The sequence below is a fragment of the Artibeus jamaicensis genome, unplaced genomic scaffold (assembly GCF_021234435.1).
Source record: "Artibeus jamaicensis isolate MK-2021 breed Jamaican fruit bat unplaced genomic scaffold, CSHL_Jam_final scaffold_833, whole genome shotgun sequence".
Taxonomy (NCBI): Eukaryota; Metazoa; Chordata; class Mammalia; order Chiroptera; family Phyllostomidae; genus Artibeus; species Artibeus jamaicensis.
In genome coordinates this window covers 2591392-2614276 of record NW_026522056.1, presented here as the reverse complement: position 1 = coordinate 2614276, position 22885 = coordinate 2591392, and the positions used below count along the sequence as shown (strand labels likewise).

Genomic DNA, 22885 nt, shown 5'->3' with positions numbered 1-22885 from the left:
GTCCGGAACCAACGTGCAAGGAAAGTGGGTCCCTAGGAGCGAGGCCGGAAACGGACCGCGAGACGGATGTGACGCGCAGCCCCTTGCGCATGCTCCGCCAGGTCCGGGCGGTGGGCGCTGTCATGGCGCACATCACCATCAACCAGTACCTGCAGCAGGTAACGTTTGTTCCCCCGAGTCGCGCGCGGTCTGAAGGGTATTCCTTTTGCTTTGGCCTGCCGGATCTTGGGATGCGGTGGGCAGCCGCCTCGTGTCTGGCTGGGGTCAGATTGGACACTGTCCGTCCTGTTGAGTCTGTTCGCTGACTGCAGCTGGGCCCTTGCTGCCACTTGGAAAGCAAGGATGTTGCGGCAGACGCAGTGTTTCTTGGGGACCTAGGGATGCGCAGATGGTCGCTACCCTCAGTTTAGGGACGTGTGTGTAGGAAGTCGGGGGGCGCGTCCCTAGTCCTAGTGGATGCTGATAGATCCGTTAGCCACGCGAGGGAGTGGGGGGTTCGGCTCTTGTGTACTCAATGAAGGCCCGACCTAAGGGCCTGACGTCGAGTTTTTCTCGGAAGACACATTTGCAAGTAGATGGTGGAGATAGCGAGTGTTCCCGGCTGCAAGCTTCTAGTCACAGCTGACATTTAGGACACGCTCCGTGTTAGCACTTCGTATAGTTTATAACCTTTGGGAAATGTCTCTTGTAGGGATTTTGTCTTTAAAGCCAGTAAACGACAGTGGTATATTTCAAACGTAGGTGTATTCAAAGCTTTCATTCTTCCCGCTAAATTTTGCTAATTCGCATAACTAGAACCGTGGTAATATGGATAAGGGGGAGAAGACGTGGGTTTTTAAAGTATCTAAAGCAAACATTTTCCAAGGTTTGATGATAATGTGTTACTGAGGGATAGCAAGGAGTCCAGAATGATTCCCGGGTTTCTAGTCCAGCTTAGGCAACAGATAAGCAGATTTGGAGTGAAAAATAAATTAATTTTGGACATGAATTGAATTGCAGGATTGAATTGAGGATTTCTAGTTGGATATAGGCCGAGATGATTATGATCATTAGTTGCTTAATTGAGAAAGTTGGTTGAGAAACAGAAATCATGAAAAAACAGATACATGCTTTTATTTTAATTTAAAACATACAAATATTTGTTCATTTACACATATGAACACATATGTGTAAATGATTGAAGCCTTGTGATTGAGGCCTAAGCCCCTTTCTTAAGCATAAGTGTGCTGTGGCCTTATCTTTGCAGAGTTAGCATTTTCCAATATCCGTTTATTGAAAGTCGGGCAAGGATTTAGACATTGAAGCACCAATATGAATATAGAATCTCTTTAGAATTTTATGTTTTTCTTAACCTTTTACATTTTTCTTGCTCACACATAGTTCTGTTTCTTCTTCTTTTTTTTATTTTCTCCATTCCGGGTGCCTTGAATGGTGCCCTGCTCATGTGGATGCATAATACAGTTTGTTGACTGGGTATATGGAGGCAGATAGAAGGGAGTGAAGCCTGCCCATAGACTGAATGGTAAGGCTGAGTGAATTGTCGGTGCTCAGACCTACTCACTGTAGAGAGGGATATAGTTAGGATGTGTGCTGGTCTGTGTGACTTTAAGTTTCACAATTCCCCTGTTTCACCAAACTACGTCTCAGGCTTGTTGTCAGCATTCTCAGAGGGGCACTCTGAGAATATATCCTTTGTCTTATTTGATGAAATAGTTTGGGGCGATGATTAGAAGAAGAACAATTAGTGCTTGTTGAAGAACTAGGCATTGTTGTATACAGGATATTTTTAATCACTGTTTTTGTAGGAGGTATTGCAAACCCCATTTTACCAAGGAGGTTAACTGGTTTTCCAAAGTCACTGGCAAGTAAGTGGCACATTCAAACCAGGAATTTTGGCTCCAGAGTTCATTTCAGTGTTAAGTTTGTGCTGTTAACACAAAGCTCCCTGCCTTTGGTGATAGAAGTTTCAGCCAACTTTTCCTGTTCTTGTCAGAATCTGGCTGTTACTTTCTGAATTATATTGTTTCTTGAACCTCAGTGACCTTGTCAATTTGGATACATTGACATTCCTTAGTTGATACTTGTCACAACATCCTCAGCCAACTGATATCTTTGGACAAGTAGTATATCTCATTTCCCATGTTTCTGTGATAACCTCCTAAGTGACCCATAGCTATTGGGTGTGGGGTTGATTTTACCCTCCTCATAAGCTAATGAGTTCTGTTAGTTTCATGGATGCTGGCAGTTTCATGATTCCTGGGTTAGAGACCAAGAACCTCATTACTCAGCATAGCAAGCAGCATGGCATCAGCATGTTGGCATTGGTTCCCCTAGATACCAGGTGATATATCAAGAGAAAAACATTGCAATTGGGAAATCCACCCATTTTGTAGCAGGCAGAAAGCTAGTCTGCTTTTGTCCAGAAGTGGGGATGGCAGAGAGATATTACTTTATTTCTCAAGGTGACCTGCCACTTACATAGCCCTGAGGAGTGGTCTGGAGTGCCTGCACACCCATCTTGAGAGGCCCAAGGACAGTCGTCTGTTACTAAGATGTCCCCTCATCTGTTGAGGCCCATTTTTTTAGTGCTGGGAGTTTCAACGGTCATTCATTCAATTTAGTTTCCGTTGGGAGGGGACAGCTTGAAGAATTAGGCATTGTTGTATACAGGATATTGTCAATCACTGTTTTTGTAGGAGGTATTGCAAACCCCATTTTACCAAGGAGGTTAACTGGTTTTCCAAAGTCACTGGCAAGTAAGTGGCACATTAATTTAATTTGAATTAATTTATCTTATATTTTCCCATGTAGTCTACTTTTTGAAATCGTTCTATTCAGAAAAAGATCAGATTGTTCAGTTTAAAAAAAGATCCACCTTTTCCCCAGAGGTGGATGTTGACATTTCTAGTATCTTTTTGAGGTCTGGTATTTTTTTAATGTCCTCTATTTCTTTTGTCTATTTTGGAAACACTTATTTCAAATGGTGAGCTACTTTTTAAAAACTGTGTTTACATATAAATTTTTTATTTTTCCTTCAACTTTTTATTCTGAAAATTTTCAAACTAACAAAACGTGACAGAAGTACAATGAAGACACGTATACCCCTCACCTGGCCTGCCGTGTTTGCTTTGGTCCTTCCCTCTGGGCTTGTGCACTTCTCTCTCCAGAACCATGCGAACGGAAGCTGATGACCCTTTGGCCCTTCACTGTGCCTTCACCTAGGATCAGGGCTGATCTGCTGTGTAACTGCAGTGTCCTTATTTATTATATCCAAGAAATTTAACATCAGTATGAGCATCAACATTTTCTAATACAGAATCTATAGTTTAATTTTCTTTGTCTCCTAAAAGTGTTCATTAGAACTTTTTTAAAAATCCAGAATCAAGACAGATCACATACTTATTTTGGCTTGTGTGCTTTTTAGTCCTTTAATCCAAAAGAGTCCTCTTACCTTTTTGCGGGGAGGGAGGCTTTTTTATGACATTTAACCTTTTTTTAAATGTTTTGGCCAGTTGACTTGTAGATCCCTCACAATCTGCCTTTGAGAGTCTTCTTGGTGATTAGATTTAGGTTAAACTTGGTAGTGTGGATTTCCCACAGCCTCACCTTGGATGGTGCACACTGGTGATACTGATTCACTTGACGTCCATCAGATTATCCCAGTGTTGAGGTACCTTTTTCTTGTTATTAATTTGTAATCTGTTGGATGAACTAGGAGAACCCAAGAGCATCCTGTTCTTCAAGACTCTTTCACAAAATGGTTTAAGTTTTCATTCATGGCCCTTTTCCAAATCATGTTATCAATTAGTGTTTGCCCAGTGATGATTTTCTATCATACTTTCCACATGTATTAGTATTTCATCAGTTAAAAAATGCTTTCCCCTATGCCCTTCTTTTTAAAATTATCATTATGGACTATTTTTAATGCAAGTTATAATCCAGTACCAATATTAAGAATATTATTAATATTGACCTCTGGGAGCACCTTCCTACTGGTTTCTGTGGCTTTTTGATATGTCTTCATCCTTCTTCAAGACCTGCTTTGCTCTCTGGCACAATAATATTTATTCCATGCTCATCTCGTTCTTTCCTTGTCCTGGCACTGGATCAGCTGTTGCTCCAGGGACTTCTGGTTCCTTTTAGTGGGGAATGGCTTTGGAAAACCAGTCTGAGTGCTGGGTATGCTTTTGCTACGGGGAGTCATTCCTTCTAGGTCTTTTAAGGAAACACAGCTAGTAAATGTATTTTTGAGGAACTATGAGTTCCCATAGTAGATGATTCCCAGATGGACCAGCTTGGAGCCTGGAGTTTTCAAGGGGACCAGCAACAGCCAAAAAAGAGAACTTACCACTACAAGTGCTCAGGGCCAGAGAGCTTTACCTGGTGAGCTCTGCAGTTCATGTACCAGGCCAACGGGGTTGCTGCTAAACAGGGGCTCAACTGGAGTCCAGCTGCATGGTCAAGTGGGAGGTGTTTAAATGAAAAGGCCAAAGCTTCTGGGACATGACATAGTAACTAACAGTGACTAGAGCAGATGACAGGTTGCCCATGATCTTAGTGTCCACTGAAGGATGGATTAGTTCATTAAGAGAGCCTGTCACCATCCCTCTGTTTTCCTTCACATATGTACACACCTCCCCACACACCCCGTGACAGGAACTTTGGCAGCCTTTTCAGCTTCCTTCCAAAATATTGATGGGACTGGTATTTTGTCATTACTCAGAATATATCAATAAGTAACCCGACACAAATGTCTTTTGTTTTTTGTTTTAAAGTAAATCCTTGGAAGTGGAGTTGTTGGCTCAAAATGTAAGTGCTTATATAGTTTTGTTGACAGTCCAGTAGCAAATTCTTGATTGGATGAGGTGGTGTAAACGTCCCCTGTCAATGCTCTGAGTGGTGCAGATCAGGGTTTCGATCCCCATGGTGTCTTGGTTATGCCTCCATTTTTTTCTGGCTGTGGGTGCCTGGGCATAGATAGGATTACTGGGTGGGGGAGTAGGGGTATGGTCTCCTAACTTGCATGCCAAACAGTGTCCCAAAGCAGATGCCACTTTACCTCCCCCCAGCAATATGTGAGAGTTTCAGCTGCTTTATATTCTTGGAGCACTTAGTGTGGTCAATTTTCAATTTTCAGCCTCTTCAATTTTCACTCTCCTGTGGGCATGTGGAGGTGTTTCATGCATTTCACTGGTGGGTAGAATGTGAGCACTTTCTGGGTGTGCGCCATCTGGATATTCCTTTATGATGTCTCTGGGCAAAATCTTGTGTGGGCCTAAATTTATATTTAATTTTATTGTAGATAAATTATATAGTATATGCAGCTTCATGTTTGGCTTTCTCCTCACTTATTTTTATGTCATTTGGTGAATATAATTTAAAAATATAATTTCCTTTTCTCATTACAAATGTCTGTCTGCTGTAACAGTCTTCCAGTGTAGGAGTATACAAAATAAAAGCCTTCCCAGCGCTCCCCACACTGTCCGAGGGGCCAGCTGGTGTGGCGTGGGGCCCTGCACTTCTTCCTGTGCTTATGTGTCGTACATACTTTTCCTTTTTCTGCCAGGTCAAGTTATGCAGTTTTCCTCTTTTTTCTTTTGCTCAACAGTAAGCATGTTGCAGACACTTTCCCATGTTTTACATGGAGATTTACTTCATTCTTTTTTACAGCACACAGGTATCTGTTTATGACTTTGACACTATTCATTTAGCCATTGCCATTGCCACTTTTACTTTATAGTTAGGTTGGCTGGAGGCCTTTTGAATTTTGGAAATAGGTTTTTTTCCCCCCATAAGTTGTGAAAGTGAATTTTCAGATGTCTGCTCATATGACTGAGTAAAACTAGAATAATTCACCATCACTAATAATCAAATAATAAACTGGCTTATTCTGCTTTTTCATGGTTTTTAACAGTAAGTCATCTGTTTATTTGCCTTAAGGAGATATCATTTTGAAAAGTAGTTATTGTTTGCTGTCTACAGAGAATACTGATCTGTTATATTTTGAATATTCTGACTGTTTTCAAAGTAGGGAAAATGGATTTTAGGGTTATACAGTGTGCCGTTAGGTTCCATTAGAACAGTGTTTTATTTTCTACTTAGCTTTTTCTCTTCTCACATGCTTCAGGTATATGAAGCAATCGACACCAGAGATGGGGAATCCTGTGCAGAGCTGGTGTCTTTCAAGCACCCCCATGTTGCCAACCCACGGCTTCAGGTAGGTGAGACGACAGGGGCTACAGCATAGCCAGCGTCCTACGACTAGTGTAGAGTTTGCACTCGTCTGTTGAGGATTGTGTTCGGCAGCTTGCAGGCTGCACCTCGGGCCATGTAAACCAGTTTCTGGAGTAGAAGCAGGCTTTTTTTTTTTTTTTTTTTTTTTTTTTTTTTAATTTAAAATTCCCTAGGTTGTTCTGATGTTCAGAACACATTGAACACCATTGCTGTAAATAGAAATTAGTGCCAGAGACTTGATGAGATTCAGGTTCAACTTGCTGGGCTGATACACCGTAGCTGTTGCTCTGTGCTTCCTAATGCACTTCTGTCTGACAGTTCCATTCCCTGGTGGCCATTGTCCGAGTCAGTTATTTCATTAAGGACTGTAGAATGGTGATTTTCCTGATGTTTTCCTTTTCCCCTCCCACATTTACATATACATTGGATCAGATTAAGAGTGGACTGATTCCTCTTTTTAAGAATTCCGTATGCTAAGTAATCCATTGTAGTGCTCATATTATCTAAAATCTGGCCATTGAGAAGAAAGGGTGAGTTAGAAATAAATGTCAGCTAACCTGGCCCAGGACAGAGAGAGGGTGGTTCTATCACCAGAAAGCCGAGAAGGAGTGATTCCTATTGTGGCATCTTTTCTAGCATATCAGACTTCATTTATGTGAGGTGTTACATGCCTTACTTATTAAGCACATAGTACCTGCTTTCTAAATATTTCTTGACTAACGGACAGGTAATATTAAGATATGTATGAAATATTAAGATATGTACTTAATTGCCTAGACTATTTCCTAGCCTGTGGTAGACAAAACATTGTATTCATCTGTGCTGTCTCCATGGCTAAAGCTTGATAAATATTTGTTGGAAGTAGTGAGCCCTTTATTTAGAAGTGCTAAAGTATAAAATGTTACTGTTTAACTGTAAAGTGTAAATTCTTTTGAAACAGATTTGTCTAAATCTCTACACATTGTATTCTTTTTGTGCCTGTTAATTACAGTTTTGCCATTTCTGTTCTTATCATTTAATGTATTAATAGTTGGCTTCTCCAGAAGAGAAGTGTCAACAAGTTTTGGAACCCCCTTACGATGAAATGTTTGCAGCTCATTTAAGGTAAGGAAGTAAAACCAGCAGATCTTGAAATTGCTGAATTAATTAGGATTGTATTTAACATCATCTAATGCTTGAAGCAGTGAATAATTACTCTGAAAAAGTAGAAAAGTGTGTTTGTAATATACTTTGGTAAAAGCCTGTGAAAATTTTCTGAAGTTTAAAGAACTAAAATTATAATAAACATTTTCTCATTTCAAGTATCATATGTTTTCAAAAGTTAAAATTATATTGTGCCCTGGCTGGGTGGTTCAGTTAGTTGGAGCGTCATCTAGTACACCAAAAGGTTGTGGGTTCGGTCCCCTGTCAGGGCACATAGCTAGATTGTGGGTTCAATCCCTGTTTGAATTGCACATGGGATACAACCAATTGATGTTTCTCTCTTCTTTCTTTCTCTCTCTCTCTCCCTCTTTCCCATCCCCTCTCCCTCTTTCCCCCTTTCCCTTTCTTGCTCTAACTATATCCTCAGGATTTACAAAATTATATTGTGATCATGTATCTTATATGTCTATTGCGTGATACTTTTAAAAAATCACTTGATATTCATCACTGACTGTGCACTGGTCTCTCATTATTAGGGTGCAGAGCTTACTGTTGACTTGTGTTTTTCAGGGAAATACTCACATGGCTGGTTTTAAACCTCTTTGCCTTATTGGGGAAGAAACTGCAGCTCTGCAAAGCAAATGAAATATTGCTTTTTATTTACACCTAATTTCTTCTATGTTGATTGCTAAACCATCAATCGAAAGCTTTATGTCCTCGAAGCATGTGGTGTTTAATTGCCTTTCTGCCTGCAATGCTTCCAGTATTTCAGAACAGGCTGGGGTTGTGGGGGCAAGTTGGGGTAGCCATGTGAGATCTTTGGAAAAGTTGGGGTGCTACTGTGTTCTTTGTAATGTAAGGTACCCTGCAATTTCCTCTTTCTGTGCAGTGTGCCGTGAGATTACAGATTTGTCGATGAACTAATACTGACCTACCCAGCGGGGTGGGGTGTCTAGTCAGAAGGTCATCACTTATTTAAGTGCCACAGTGTATTGTCAGTGCATGTTACTAATAAAACCTACCAGCAGCTGGGTTCTCCTTCTGGGACTTGAAAGAGTAGTCTCAAAACCTAATGTGTGATTTCATAATTTACCAACTCATTTCACTTCAAATAGTTATTTGTGTGTTTTTCCAACTTTCATAGCCTGCCAAGCAGGAGATCCAGCTTCCACTCCAGGGTCAGTTGAGAACTAGGATGTTTGTGGTGAAGGATGGGTGGGCTGCCTAGTCCACTTGGAGGTTTTTACCGCCGCCCCGCCCTCAGTCTGCAGTGTCTCCTTTCCAGGTGCACCTACGCGGTGGGGAACCATGACTTCATCGAGGCGTATAAGTGCCAGACTGTCATCGTCCAATATCCTTTGTCACTTGTGTTAACTGTTCAGTTTATAACAGGTACAATGGATTGTTTGGAGTTTAAGATGTTGAGATCTTGGGCTAATTTTATTTATCCCTGTAGTTAGGGAGGAATTAAAACCTTTTGGAAGAGAAACTCATTTCCCTCTTTCTCTTGGGTACTTAAATTTAGCATATATCTTACAGCTATCATTCTATTAACTTTACATGGTAAGGATTTGGTTATAATTAAGGATTTTATTTAATTCTGTTGTAAAAAAATAATATCTTGTTGCCTCTAAGGCATTACATGTAGTTACAGGGACTAGTTAAGTCCTTGGTGGAATATGAAACTCCAAAACCCAGGTGTAGATGGACAAGAGCGGACTCAACACACATTGTCACTTAATTGTGGTCAGTAAAGACCTTAATCCAGCCTATTTCTGATGTAAATCATTTAAGTGATAGCTGACAGCTAAGGCCCTAGTCAGTGAGTGTTCTAGTATTTGTATGTATCTCTGCACTCCGTTTGCTTATTTTTTAAACCCTGTTATTTAAGTATACATGGACGAGAGTTGGTTGGTAACTAGTAAGTCTCCTTTGAATTTAGGCATTCCATAATCGATTAATTAAACCTCACACTGCAGACTCCACCTCCTATTACATATCACACGTGACCATCTGGGCTTAGAGAAACCAAATAAAGTGTTTGAGATCGTCAACTTTAAAAAATCTTGTAACAGTAGTCTTTTTCTTACTTTGGAGAAAGTATGTATGAAATAAACATATTTAGTATTCTTGTACCATATGATACTCAGATAATTTTAAGTGGATTTATACATTTTTTTCCTCAAGAACTTACAGCTGTGATTTCACAGAACTTTCTCAGTGATGAGCTATCCCCCTTGCAGTTGGAATTCTTACTTTGTATCCTCACTGTGACATCATTTGAATTTCACACATTGCACCTTCCTTAACGTAGCACGTCATTCCTGCGGGCATTTCAGGCCCACAAAGAAGAAAACTGGTACGTATGAATGGTGGCAAGTGGGAAAATTAGCCATGTTTTTTAGCAGAAGCTTTAAAATTTTTTTCTAGATAAAACTTTTCTATGTGGACACTTAATATTACATGTTGATGTAATACAATCAACATGGATAATGGAATTTTAATAGTCAGTGTAAACTTAAGTGGCAGCTCAGTCAGATTATTTGCATTGTGTTTATTAACATGAAGTGGTGTTTTTATTTTAGCCCTTCTGTGCCCCAAAATATCAATGAAATCCTTTTTTCCCTTCAGTTGACAATTTTGAATTTACTTTCGGTTTTAAACTCAGACAAAAGGAGTAGGCCAACTGCAGTTCCTTTGGGTGATGTGATGCATAATAGTTGGGTCATTTTAAATTGGTCACCAAACTTGTTATTAATTTTATGATTTACTAACAAACTAGGTAAATAATGAAATTTTGTTTACATTGGAAATAAAACAGAAAAAAAGCCAACCTTTTTTAAGTGAAAGCTTATCTTACCCATGAAAGGAAGCCCAATACTGCTAGCTAGATTTTTAAATAATTGTTTTATGGCATTTTGTCTCTTGCATACTCTGGTTGCTCTTAGGAAATCTTACTAAACCACACCCTTTCTAATGGAGCTGTTTGGGTAATCGTGGGGAAGGAGGGTGTTCTGGGAAGAACGTGAGGAGGTGCTGCCTCTGACTGAGGACCTAGCTAGACCAGGATCTAGGCCTCTGAGGAGGGTCCCAGCTCGTATGTATAGAGCACTTCAGGGTCTGGCCTCTTTGTCCATCAGGAAGCCCAAGGGCTGCAAGCTATCCTGATGAAAGATGGGGAAGGTAACAGTAGCTGTTGAATTCTTGGAAGGGTGCTGACTCCCATTTCGGACATTTGCCTTGTGTGTTGGCATCATTCCCACCACTGGAAACGGACTCTCTGACCTCATAGCTTTTTCAAACACACCTGCTTTTTTGCCCCTATAGGGCTCTGCCTGTTATGTATGCAGTAGCACTTGACCTTCGAGTATTTGCCAATAATGTAAGTTCATTTTTTATCATTATTGTTTTATAACCTATTGGTATCTATTGCTTATTTTCATGTCATTCTTTACAGATGTTTTGAGGTGTGAGTGGGGGTTGGGATATGTCGAGTGTAGAGAGCAAAAGAACAGGGAAGGTCTTAAACTAATTGTTCTGTTTGGATCGATGAGAACAGAGTTAAGCAAACATTGGTTTTCACACTGTAGATATAGAGGGAGTTGTTTCTGTATATGGTTTACCATTTATGGCATGCAGTACTTTTTTCAAAGGGGATGGAGAAATAATAGATGAGCAATTCTGCGTTCTCTTCTACTCTTAAGATATGCCCCGTCCCCTGTTTTAAAGAATTGCAACTTAATGTAGATTGAGGCAATAGCTAGGGATTTCTCTGGTGTGAGGAAGTAAGATCCTGGATTTTATAGAGTTGACTTCTCCTCGGTGGGATCTACATAAGACAACTTTGGAGCAATGTTTCTCAGCTTTTTGGTCCTAATACCACCTTTACAGTTTTAAAAATTATTAATGACTTCTGAGTCTGGACAAGGTAGAGTAGGCACATTTTTCCTATTCCTCCTGCTGGGCATTTTAAAGCCAACATGGCTCTGAGACGTGGAGAGAAGTAGGGACAGGGACTTGCAAAACAGCAGGAGTAGTGAGTTTCCCGCATTTCTTTTTTGCCTCCTGTCTGGCCTAGCTCTGGTTTCAGAAAAGCTTGAAACTCATGAACACCAACAGGCAGAGATGAAGAAGCCCCTGGGAGAGCAGGAAGGGGCGAGGCAGCCCATCAAAACAGACCTCTTTGACAATTTCTGCTGCACTTCACGCAAAATATGTAGGTCTCCACCCCTGTCAGCAAGGCCCATGGGGAGCCAGACCCCTGTCTCGCCCAGTGCCAAAGAGGGGGAGGCTCGCTTACCCCTTAGCATGGTATCAGCAGAGGCCTGCTGAAAGAAGATAAATAAGGTCCACAGTCTTATATGGTAGTAATACCCTAAATGTCCAGGATATAATTGAAAATCACTTAACATACCAAGAATCAGGAAAATCTTGGCCTTTTGAGCTGTTGAATGAGGAGAGACAATCAACAGACCCCAACACTGAGGTGACACAGTGTTGGAGTTCCCCAGTGAGGATTCTGTCCCAGCCATTAGAGTGGTTATGACCACACTTGAAACACATGGAACTGTGGGTAGTCTCAGCAGAGCAGTAGGAGATGTAAGGAAGGGCCAGATGGAAATCCCAGAACTGAAATTATAGTCACTTAAATAAAGATTACTGAGGTCCCCCCAAAACTTTTGTTTATATGTGTTAAATTTATTTAGATTTACTGTATTAGAAATTTTAACGGGGAAAAATTTTAATATTTATTAACTTAAAGTAGTAATAAGGCTTTTACATGGTAACACAACATTTAAATTAAAAATGACTATTTCCAGAACGAACAGTACTGACAGTGGCATTCTTTTACAAGTTAAACTTTTTTAAGTCTGGTTTAACAGAAGCCACCCAGATTCTCATTTCTGCTTCTGTGTTTAATATGTTGTTCCGGTTGAATATATGCAGACAATCTGGCCTACACAGATGTAAATGGGAAAGGGAGAAGTATTTTAGTAGCCTTTTCAGATAGTTGATATAGATCAGATTATAGATAACCTTTGAGCTATACCCAAACTCCAAATGCTAGTTTTTAAAGATTAATTTTAATGGGGCCTCTGAAACTTAGCAGTGAACTTTTTCTACTGTTACGTCAAAATCCACTGGCACCCAGAATGGATGTTTTTGCCCTTGCCTGGTTTTGTAACATATATTGAACATTTGGAAATTTTTAGTTCACTGAGTTATGCAGATGTTCCCAATGCTGATACAGTTCATTAGGTAAAAACAAACAAAAAAAACCCCCAAATTCTATATTTGTTAGTATCTACAGTGACCTCGTCAGAAAAGTGCTGATGTAATAGAAATCTGCCAGGTTCAAGGTGCTCCATACAGGTTTTCCAAAATTCTTGTTTTTTTCTTGAAAGCGCAAATATTGTCATTGGCAACAAACACTGCCAGCCGTTTGCCTGGCCTGGGCTGGGCGTCCCTCCGCGCTCGGGCGCGTGCCTGCGTTGCCTGGCCTGGCGGCGGGCGTTTGTGCCGCTGGCGGCCGAGTCCTCCTCCGCAGCACGGCCTCTGCTTCAGCCTGTGCTCACGGGCTTCGTGTGTGCTTCCTCTCTCGTCACGAGGAGTTTAAACATTGCTGTATTCAAGGACGAGGACGATGAAATTAACATTTGCGGCATCATTAAGGGCATTTTAAAGTGAAGTCAGCTTTATTGGGCGATTGATTAATCGATGGACAGTACATGCGTCATGTGAAGGAAACGATGACTGCTCAGGGTGGTGCCCCCCGGGCAGGCCCTGGTGGTTCCACCGACTATTGTGTCTGCACCGTTGGTGCCAACGGTGCAGATGTCAATGACGTATAAAGAAATAACGGCTTAGTGTTCTTATGGTGAAAATAGTGCCAGTCTGCAGGCCATGTGCAGGTATCTTGAAGCCTCTCAGGAGTTCATAGACCGTAGTCTGAGAACCTGTGAAAGGGAGAATATGAGTGGGAGAAAACCGGTTCTCTTTTACTGAAGACTATCCTAAAAACAAGGGAAGGCTCAGACTTGGCGATGACATTGATGTCTGTGGAAAATGTGTTTCAAGGACGAGTTGTGTGTACAAGAAGGTAAGGTCAGTGACTAAGGGAACAAAACCAGGGTTACATGCAATGTAGGCTTAAAACACTGGTGATTGACTTACTAGCTTGAATCAGTTGAAGAGAGGTTTGATTTGTGGAAGAGTTGAACTAAGGTATAATTTCTCAATTTTTAAAAATGTCATAGAATAGAATAGATGATTTCACCAGAACCTTTTGGGACTTCGACTGTTAGCTGTAGCCATTTTATTTTCTTCTAGCTGTTCTGATTTTCTTTTTTAATTAAGGAATGGAGCAGAAAAAGAAAGTAAATGTTTTTATATTCTATCAGGCAGATCAGCAGTTGGTTAAGAAAGGAAAAGGCAAAGTTGGGGACATGCTGGAAAAAGCAGCTGAGTTGTTGATGAGCTGTTTCCGCGTCTGTGCCAGTGACACGTGAGTAAGGTTTTGGAGGCCGAGCTGTTCCCAGTCCGCTCTCATCACACATTGTCCCTTCCCTGACCTTGTCTGTTGTTGACATTTGTTTTACTTCTGCACGTGTTGTAATCACACCATCATTTTATTTTTTGCATTAAACAGTCAGTTGTTTCGGAAGAAAATAAGAAAACAAAAAAATAGGCTTTTATGCTTATGTACATATTTACCATTTGAGCTCTTTAGTCCTTCCTGTAGATCTGAGTTCCTATCTGGTACCATTTCCCTTCACTCTGAGAACTTGGTTTAGCATTTTGCTTTTAGTGTAGGTCTGCTGACAATGATTATTCTAAACTTTCATTTTTCTGGAATTATTTTGTCTTCATTTTTGAAGGATCTTTTTGCTAGGTGAATTCAGGATTGGACTTTTTTTTTTTCTTTTAGCACTTTAAATGTCATTCTATCAGCTTTCCTATGTTTTTGATGAAAAGTCAGTTTTCACTCTTATTGTTGTCTCTTGGTAAGTACTATATTTTTCAGACTATAAGACACCCCCCCCCCAATTTGGGAGGAAAACGGGGGTGCATCTTATAATCTGAATGTAGCTTACCTGGCTCATTGTAGGGGGTGAGGGGTGGCCGTGGAGCAGGGTCACAGGAAGCAGGAGCCTCCTATTTTTTTCCTATTCTAAAAACTGGGTGCGTCTTATAGTCTGCAAAATACGGTAATGATTCTCTTTCCTCTGCCTGTTCTTTCTTTTCACTTTTAGCTTTCAGGAACTTGACCCCCATGTGCCCATGTGCTTCTCTGTCTCTCCTGTTTATTGTTCACTGGGCTTCTTGGATCTGTAATTGATGTTGCTTATCAGATTCTTCTAATTTAATTTTTTTGTGTTCTTCAACTATTTCTGGCTCCATTATTTCCCTTCTCTTCTGGGACTCCAATTACATACATGTTAGGCCACATGATGATATTCCACAGGGCACTGATGCTCTCTGCTTATTTATTTTTCCATCTTTTTCCCTGCCTCTATTTCATTTTGGGTAATTTATGTTGACCTTGTCTCAAGTTGACTGCTCTTATTGGTCACTACTTATTTTTTGATTCTAGACTTTCCATCTGATTCAACTTACAGAGTTCCCATTTTACTCTTGAAACTCCAGCTCTTCACCCATTATAAAATGTCTATTGGACTGAGAGTTTTAGGATATCATAAAGCAAAGAAAGAAAAAGTAAAGCTTTCAATATGTAAATAAACAAGCAAGATCTCTCGTGTTTCATCATGAAAATTTTCAAATGTTCAGTACAGTTGGAAGAATTTTATGGTGAACACCCATATACTCAGCACTTCTATCACATTTTACTGTACCTGCTTTATCATCTGTTCATGCGCCTTTCCCTCTATCCATCTAGAAGTTTATCTTTTTTCTGATGCACTTCAGTGTTAATTGCATACATCAGTGCAATTTCCCCTAAACAATGGGTAAACTTGCCCCTAAGTACTTGTTTCTCTTTTGTATTTTGAGACAGAATTTACATCCAATGAACCGCACAAATTGTAACTGTATATTGACTGAGTTTTGACAAGTACATATACCTATATAACCCAAACCCCTATTGTAAGGCAGGACATTCGTACCAGCCCAGAAAGTTCCGTCCTGCCCTCTTCTCAGGCAGTCCCTCAGCACAGTTCTGTGTTTCCTCCCGTAGGTTAGTTCTGCCTGTTTGGTAACTTCGTATAAATTGACCCACTCCACTCCGTGTGTGCTCCACGTCCCGCTCTTTCCGAGATTCACGGGCATCGTTGTGTATTTTAGTATTTCATTTTGTTGTGATGATAAGAGAAAATACCTTTTCATTTTTTAACAATGTTTTATAACAATTAGCTGTTACATAATATTGCTGCAAACTAAGCAGTTTCAGCTGCTGCAGCAGAGAGAGTGTGTTGCCAAATATTTAACTGGGAGTAGAGTTCCTGGCTTGGACTCTTCAATTTTACCTATTAGGTAAAATACCTTCTTATATAATGTTACTTTTTTTCATTAATATGACTTAAGCTTTGAGATTTTATCTCAAGATATTTATTTGTTTAGGCAGTTTATTTTGTGATTTATAAGTAAAATTCTTATTTTCTATGTAACTATAAAAATTATGTTCCCATAGCCGTGCTGGTATAGAGGATTCTAAGAAGTGGGGGATGCTGTTTCTGGTGAATCAGTTATTCAAGATTTACTTTAAGGTATGCTTCTGTTTGAATACTGTGTAATATGTCTTTATGAGTTTTCTTTTTCCCTGTCTTCCCAGTTAACATTTCTATTAATTATCAGCTAGCCTCCTGGCACTGCTTGGGAAATGGTCATCACCCAGCCATATTTATAACCCTAAGAGCTAATGTGTGTTGAGTGCCTACTAAGTGCAAGAAGCCATTGTAAATAGTGTCATGTTGTTTAAACCTCAGCCCTACGAGGTGCATGCTGGGAGCTCCAGGGGAAACTGAGATGCCTGCGTGTTAAGCAGCGTGCCCATTGTGTTGAACTGGGCTCTAAGTGAGGAGTTTCACTCCAGAGCCTTTGCCTGCTATGGTAATAATTAGCTACAGAACAGATGGGCGGGTGGATGGGTGGAGTAATCATTCTTCGCTACATGAAGTTGGCCAGGTGAAAAGCAGCTATGTCAAAGCAGCTGCTGGGACCTGGCCCCTCTGGGTGGGCCTTCCATCTGGGGGAACATCTGCCCTGGAAGCAGCTCTGTCTGAAGCGCTTCTTAGGGCCTTTTCTAAAGTGGATGTGATCTATGCCATACAGACTGTGGTCTCGATGTTAGTATTCAGTAGTCAGTTGTGATGGTATCTTGGGTTTTGTAATTCACAGTGGAGGGCGATGTGCTTAGTGAAGTGAAAGTTTTTGTCCTGCCTGTTTTTTTAAAATAGTGTTTTAAGTACGTTGTCATTTGTCATAGATCAACAAACTCCATTTGTGTAAACCTCTCATCAGAGCCATTGACAGCTCGAACCTGAAAGACGATTATAGCACAGCACAGAGGGTGACGTACAGGTACTATGTTGGGCGCAAGGCTATGTTCGATAGTGACTTTAAGCAAGGTATGTTGTCAGTCTTCTTCCCCCTTATTTTAAAAACATTGCATTCTGAACAGATCTGTGGTGTAGCTTCAGAGAATACAGTGATTGCATTGTGTTATTACTTAAGGTGGAATACAGGTGTGAACCAAGTCCATGCTATATTTTTGTTGTTTATTTTTGACACTGAAGTTGATTAAATACAAGGAAAGTTGTACTGAAGTTTCTTCATTAAATTGGGTCTCTAAATACATGGAGAATCTCAGTCATTCTGGACATCTTTGTTTGTGAGGTAATTAAGCAGCAGCGTTCTTGGCATTGAACGTAAGTCATAGTCTTCGCCTGTCGCGCCCTGCTGATGGCAGTGGCACGGGGTGTGGAGACGGGGCCGCGCTGCGCCTGGCTGCCTCCCTGCTGCGTGGAAATACGGCGGGGAGTCCCCAGGCGAGCAGCGGACTGTGTCCTTGCACTGCTGTCATTTTTGATATTTGTGTCCTTGGGTGACAGTGTCTTTACCACAGCGGAGTGGCACTTTCATGAAATTCCATCACTATGTTGTTTACATCCTCAACTTCCTGAAGGACATGACGCCAGTATTTTTCTTTTTAAACTTTTGATTAGCTGGCATGAGGGGGTGCTTTATGACCTCTTTTATTGTACTCAGACCAGGCTTTTTTAAGATTTTATTTACTTTTTAGAGAAAAGAGAAGGGAGGGAAATAGAGAGGGAGAGAAACATTGATCAGCTGCCTCTCGCACGCCCTCAACAGGGGACCAGGCCCACGACCCAGGTATGTGCCCTGACCGGGAATTGAACCGGTGATGTTTTGTTTGCCAGATGGTGCTCAGCCCACTGAGCCATGCCAATCAGGGCAGACCAAACTCATTAAACTCACTTCTTCAGTAGCTATTTGTACACGAAGCAGTACAAGATACAAAAATTACTTTTCTAGCCCTGGCTGGTGTAGCTCAGTGGATTGAGTGCGGACCTGCGAACCAGAGTATTGCAGTTCGATTCCCACTCAGAGCACATGCCTGGGTTGCAGGCCAGTTCCCAGCAGGGGACACATGAGAGGCAACCATTCCTTGATATTTCTCTCCCTCTCTCCTTCCCTTCCCCTCTAAAGATAAATAAATAAAATCTTTGAAAAAAAAGTACTTTTTTGTCCATTTCTTATAGTCATGGATTCTCTGAGAACAAAAATAACAGCATTTTCATAGTCATCACTCTAGTTTTTTACTCTATAAGCACATACAGACCAACTTCAAATTTTCTTTCACAAAAAACTTTCATAAATCTAGGGCTTTTGAAGATGGTTATTCCTCATCACTGTTTTTTCCCCTTAAAATATGAAGCATAAGAATAGAAGCTTTTAAAGTTTATTCTGTTGAGGTTTGTTAAGGCATTGATATGTTTCTCCTCTGAAGGTTCATTGAATAGTATTTTTGAGTACCTAACACAGCAAGGAGTGGTTTATTAGTATTAATGGTAGGTATTTATAGTTCTGAAAACTTCAGAACGTTTGGGTCAGGGTCAGTGGGAGAACAAGTAGCAGGGAGACGGCTTCAGGAACCACGCGCGGTGTGCGGGCGGAGCGGCGCGGAGCCGCGTGGGGGGGGGGGGTCTGACTGGGGCGGTGTCTCCACAGCCGAGGAGTACCTGTCCTTCGCCTTTGAGCACTGCCACCGTGCAAGTCAGAAGAACAAAAGGATGATTCTGATTTATTTACTGCCAGTGAAAATGCTGTTGGTGAGTAATTGTTATTTAGCTCTCACAGGTCCTGTTGCTTTGAACAAGTTTATAGACTTCTTAAAATACAACAGATGGCTTATAGTTGAAGACACTCTCAGCTGCATATGAGCATACCCCACAATAGAGGAAGAATAGCTTTATGTGTAGCTTGAACCGTGTGTCTGTATGATTGACACTTTCAGATCCTTCTAGAAAGGCTTCTGTTGTGTTTCCTTTGTGTTTAAAGTATCTTCAAAAATGTATCATAATGCCCTGGCTGGTGTAGCTCAGTGAATTGAGCTTGGGCCTGCAAACCAAAAAAACTCGGTTCCATTCCCAGTCAGGGTACATGCCTGGGTTGCAGGCCAGTTCCCAGCAGGGGACACATGAGAGGCAGCCATACATTGATGTTTCTCTCCCTCTCTCCTTCCCTTCCCCTCTAAAGATAAATAAATAATAAAAGTTTTTTTTAAAGTATCATAATGTAGGACAAAGAAAATAAATTCATATTATTTCTGTTCCCCCCTCAAAGTCTACATTAATAGAGATGGACTAGTGGAGAAAAGTGCAATTTTAGCTTTTCTGTGGTTGTCTTAGTTGGTCACCAAAAGTTATTTTTGATACTTAAAAAGCCATGACAAAAAACTAGTATGTTAATTGACTAAAACATCCAAAGTGATCAATAGAGCTTTCTTTCCTTCCATTTATAACTTAAAAAAAATTATCAAAGTGATACACACATTTGGGTAAAACTTGCAGTTCAGGATAGCTTGTAATGGAAAAGCAACAATGGCTGCACGCCCTTCCCTGCTTCTGGCTCTGCTTCCCAGTATAATTTTGTCCAGCTGATGCTTCTAGAAGTTGTTTCTATATTTCTGAATCTTAGAAAGAAATACTAGGATTTCTTCAGTTATCCCCCTCCTCCTGTGATATAAAGGATAAGAAACTTGAGAAGGTCAAGGTCATATGTAATTAAATGACAAAACTATTCTATCAGAAATCAGGTTTTCTGATTTCTAGACAAGCTTTTATTTTTTTCCTAGCATACTATGGTGTTTTTTAATCCTTGTTCAGCTACTTAGGAAGAAATTCTAAGAAACATGGGGTTGCATATTTTTAAAACTTAATTCCTTGATAAGAATGTTATTAAAGGTAATTCTGTTAAAAATGAAAGTGCTCTTATTCTGGAAAATTAACTGTTTGTCTTAGGGTCATATGCCAACCATTGAGCTTTTGAAAAAGTATCATCTCATGCAATTTGCCGAAGTAACCAAAGCTGTAAGGTAGAGTATTTGTCCTTTTCCATTTGGGATCTTTGAAAACGTAAAATTACTGAAAATTTCACACATGTTGTAGGAGCGCTGATTGCTTTTGATGCGCCCTTGCCCTGAGGTTCTGCTCTGTGACTGTGCTGGCGCTTCTTTCCCCACCTGCAGCGAAGGCAATCTCCTCCTGCTGAACGAGGCCCTGACGAAGCACGAGACCTTTTTCATTCGCTGTGGCATCTTCCTTATCCTTGAGAAGCTAAAGATCATTACCTACAGGAACCTTTTTAAAAAAGTGTGAGCAAAATATTTCTTTTAATAAGTTTAAACTCTCAGCATGACTCATGCAGTGGAGTTACAAGAGCAGGTGCTGTGTCCTCTGGGGTGGGGTGTCAGTCTGTGTGGACGAGGTCCCATTGCTCTTCCTTTAATTGTGTGGGATAAACTCAAACTTCCCTGGCCCACCCACTGCCTTACAGGCCTCGGTGCCGTGAGTGCTGAGCAGAGGCTCATTTGTGGGGGGACTTACTCAGGTGGTGAGTGATAATGGAACTCTGTAATAAATATTTTAAAACGCCGGGCCTACGAATAAAATATTTGACATTTCGTCAGAGCGTGTGGGACTAATTGTTCCTTTCCTTATTCATGATCAACCCGGCCTCCCCCTGCCACTCCTGTCTGTCAGAAAGCTGAGTTCTTCTGCAGTTGTGTTTTTCCATGTAGCACTGGAAGTTGACTCTTCCCCAAGGTTCTGTCCCAACAGGGTCTCAGTTACTTAAACTTCAAACAAAGGCAGACTTTTTATAGCTGTGGGTAGATTTCAAAGATATTAAAATGTGAAAATATCTGCTTCTTAGATTCAATGAAATATCTAGTATGTATAAAATATTATATTTGTATTAGTGGCTTTTTAAAATTGAGAAGTCAAAACTATGTTTAATAGCTCTTGTTTTAGAGTGTCTTGAATAGGTGGAAGTTCTTCTCATTCTGTTTGAACAGTAGTTTATTAAAAGGTATGTTTTCTGCTGACTCAATCAGTGTACCTTTTCTCAGCCTTTGAAGTATTTGCATCCAGTTGGTGACTAGTGTGGGCCTTTGTTTGCCTCTTGCAGGTACTTGTTACTCAAAACACACCAGTTGTCTCTGGATGCTTTTCTAGTTGCCTTGAAATTCATGCAAGTGGAAGACGTGGACATCGATGAAGTTCAGTGTATTTTGGCCAACCTGATATACATGGTGCGTGAGCCCCTTGGTTCAGGTTAGGACTTGGCCTAGAATGTGAAGTTCTGATGTAGTGTCATTAAAATTGTCATCAGGTCCTTTGCTTTTCTGAAGGTATTTTCTGATAGAACTGATTTTATCCCAGGAAATACCATGATACTCAAAGAGTTGTATAGGGGGTGTGGGTGGGTTGATAAAATATATATTTATATATTTTTCACATATGTATTTATTCATTGTCCTCCCAATGACCTGAATTGCAGTGTGATTGGGTCAGAATGCTTATGCCACAGAACTAAGTATTTAACTCACTCGGCTTCAGTGATGTGACTCAGAAACATAAGCCAACCCTCTGTTTTTCTCCTACAGGGTCACATTAAAGGCTATATATCACACCAGCATCAGAAGCTAGTGGTTAGCAAGCAAAACCCATTTCCTCCGCTGTCTACAGTGTGTTGAATGTATGAACAGTTCTGAGAAGAAGTGTGTTCCTCTAGTTTTTATCATACTGATGAACTCAGTACTTGGCCGTGATGTTATTTTCTACAGCAGGGATTTCTCTGGGGCTCTTTTCCCAGGGATGTTGAGTCTGAGTTTGCCGGCATACACAGATGCCTTGAAGTTCCCGCGTCACTCAAGTAACGTCCACCTCGTGCAGACTTGGAACTCCTTTTCAGACATAGCAGACACCTCCTTCGGCTCCGGAGTTGTTGCTGAAACCTCTGTGAAGGAGGCTGCGTTTCCAAGGCAGCTACAGTTTACTTCTCCTAAGAGTTATTCATAAATGCGTCTTTGTAACTTTTTATATTATTTGTTCTATAAAAAAGCCTTTCTGAATTTATACAAGTGATATGTTTTTTATTATATCTTCCTGGAAACCAAATTCTGCTAAGACTTTAAAATTCATTTTTGTTCATGCATTGTCTTTACCATTAGTCTGCATTGATTAGCATATTTATTTTTTATTGTATTTTTTCATTACCATTTAATTCCCTTATACCCCTCTCCCCTTGCAATCACCGCATCATTGACCATGTCCATGAGTCCTTTTTCCTTTTTGCTTAATTCCTCCACCCCCTAACCTCCTCCCCACCCAGCATAATTTATTTTTGCCAAAGTCCTTTCAGAGAAATGGGCCAGAGCACCTGGTGATTGGGAAAAAAAGTTTTATTCTGGGATTAAAATACAGTAATAGAAAAGAAAGAGATACGTACTCTGTTTAAGACCTATAAGGCTTAAACATCTGAATTGTGTTTAATTCCCTATACTTCACTCAAAAGAGTACTTAACTCACATTTTTAACCCCTCAAAAAAAAAAATCCCCTCCACTTTTCAACAACTCTGTGTGACAGGGCCCCAGCAGACAACCGTGACCCTTGACCCTAGCGCGTGTGTGCCTGGAGTCAGAGCCGCCCCCTCTCCACCGTCTGCTGGTCTGCAGAGCAGTCGGCCCATAGAAGCTCCTTTATTTCACTCGAGGAAACGGGGGGGCTGGAAATTTTAGGCATGTAGTTGAGCAGTTTTGATACTTCCTTAAGAGATTAATTTAAAAGTGAATATCATTTCTATTCTCACTTTTCATTTTGGCTCTCACCCTTTTTTTTTTTTTTAGTTTTTTTAAATATAGTTTATTGATTATGCTATTACAGTTGTCCCATTTCCCCCCTTCCCTCCACTTTGCACACCCCCTCCCACCCACATTCCCCCGCTTTAGTTCATGTCCATGTGTCA

General features: G+C 40.6%; 1 protein-coding gene across 4 annotated transcripts; it reads left to right on the top strand.

Moving 5' to 3' along the window:
• Positions 1 to 5: 5 nt before the first annotated feature.
• PCID2 (PCI domain containing 2) lies at positions 6 to 22503 on the top strand. Of its 4 annotated transcripts, none has more exons than XM_037140690.2 (14): positions 6 to 158; positions 6128 to 6217; positions 7265 to 7338; positions 8663 to 8728; positions 9695 to 9736; positions 10705 to 10759; positions 13779 to 13882; positions 16025 to 16100; positions 16820 to 16961; positions 18586 to 18686; positions 19878 to 19951; positions 20105 to 20230; positions 21046 to 21169; positions 21524 to 22503. In XM_037140690.2, the coding sequence occupies exons 1-14, from the start codon at positions 90 to 92 to the stop codon at positions 21611 to 21613; spliced, it is 1233 nt and encodes a 410-aa protein (XP_036996585.2). In that variant the 5' UTR covers positions 6 to 89; the 3' UTR covers positions 21614 to 22503. The 4 variants fall into 4 exon arrangements, with proteins under 4 accessions (XP_036996585.2, XP_053515896.1, XP_036996605.1 ...); XM_053659921.1 differs by having other exon boundaries at positions 21093 to 21169; positions 21524 to 21613; XM_037140710.2 differs by lacking the exons at positions 6 to 158; positions 6128 to 6217; positions 7265 to 7338; ... (1 more) ...; positions 9695 to 9736; positions 10705 to 10759 and adding an exon at positions 10822 to 13477.
• The last annotated feature ends 382 nt before the right edge of the window (positions 22504 to 22885 follow it).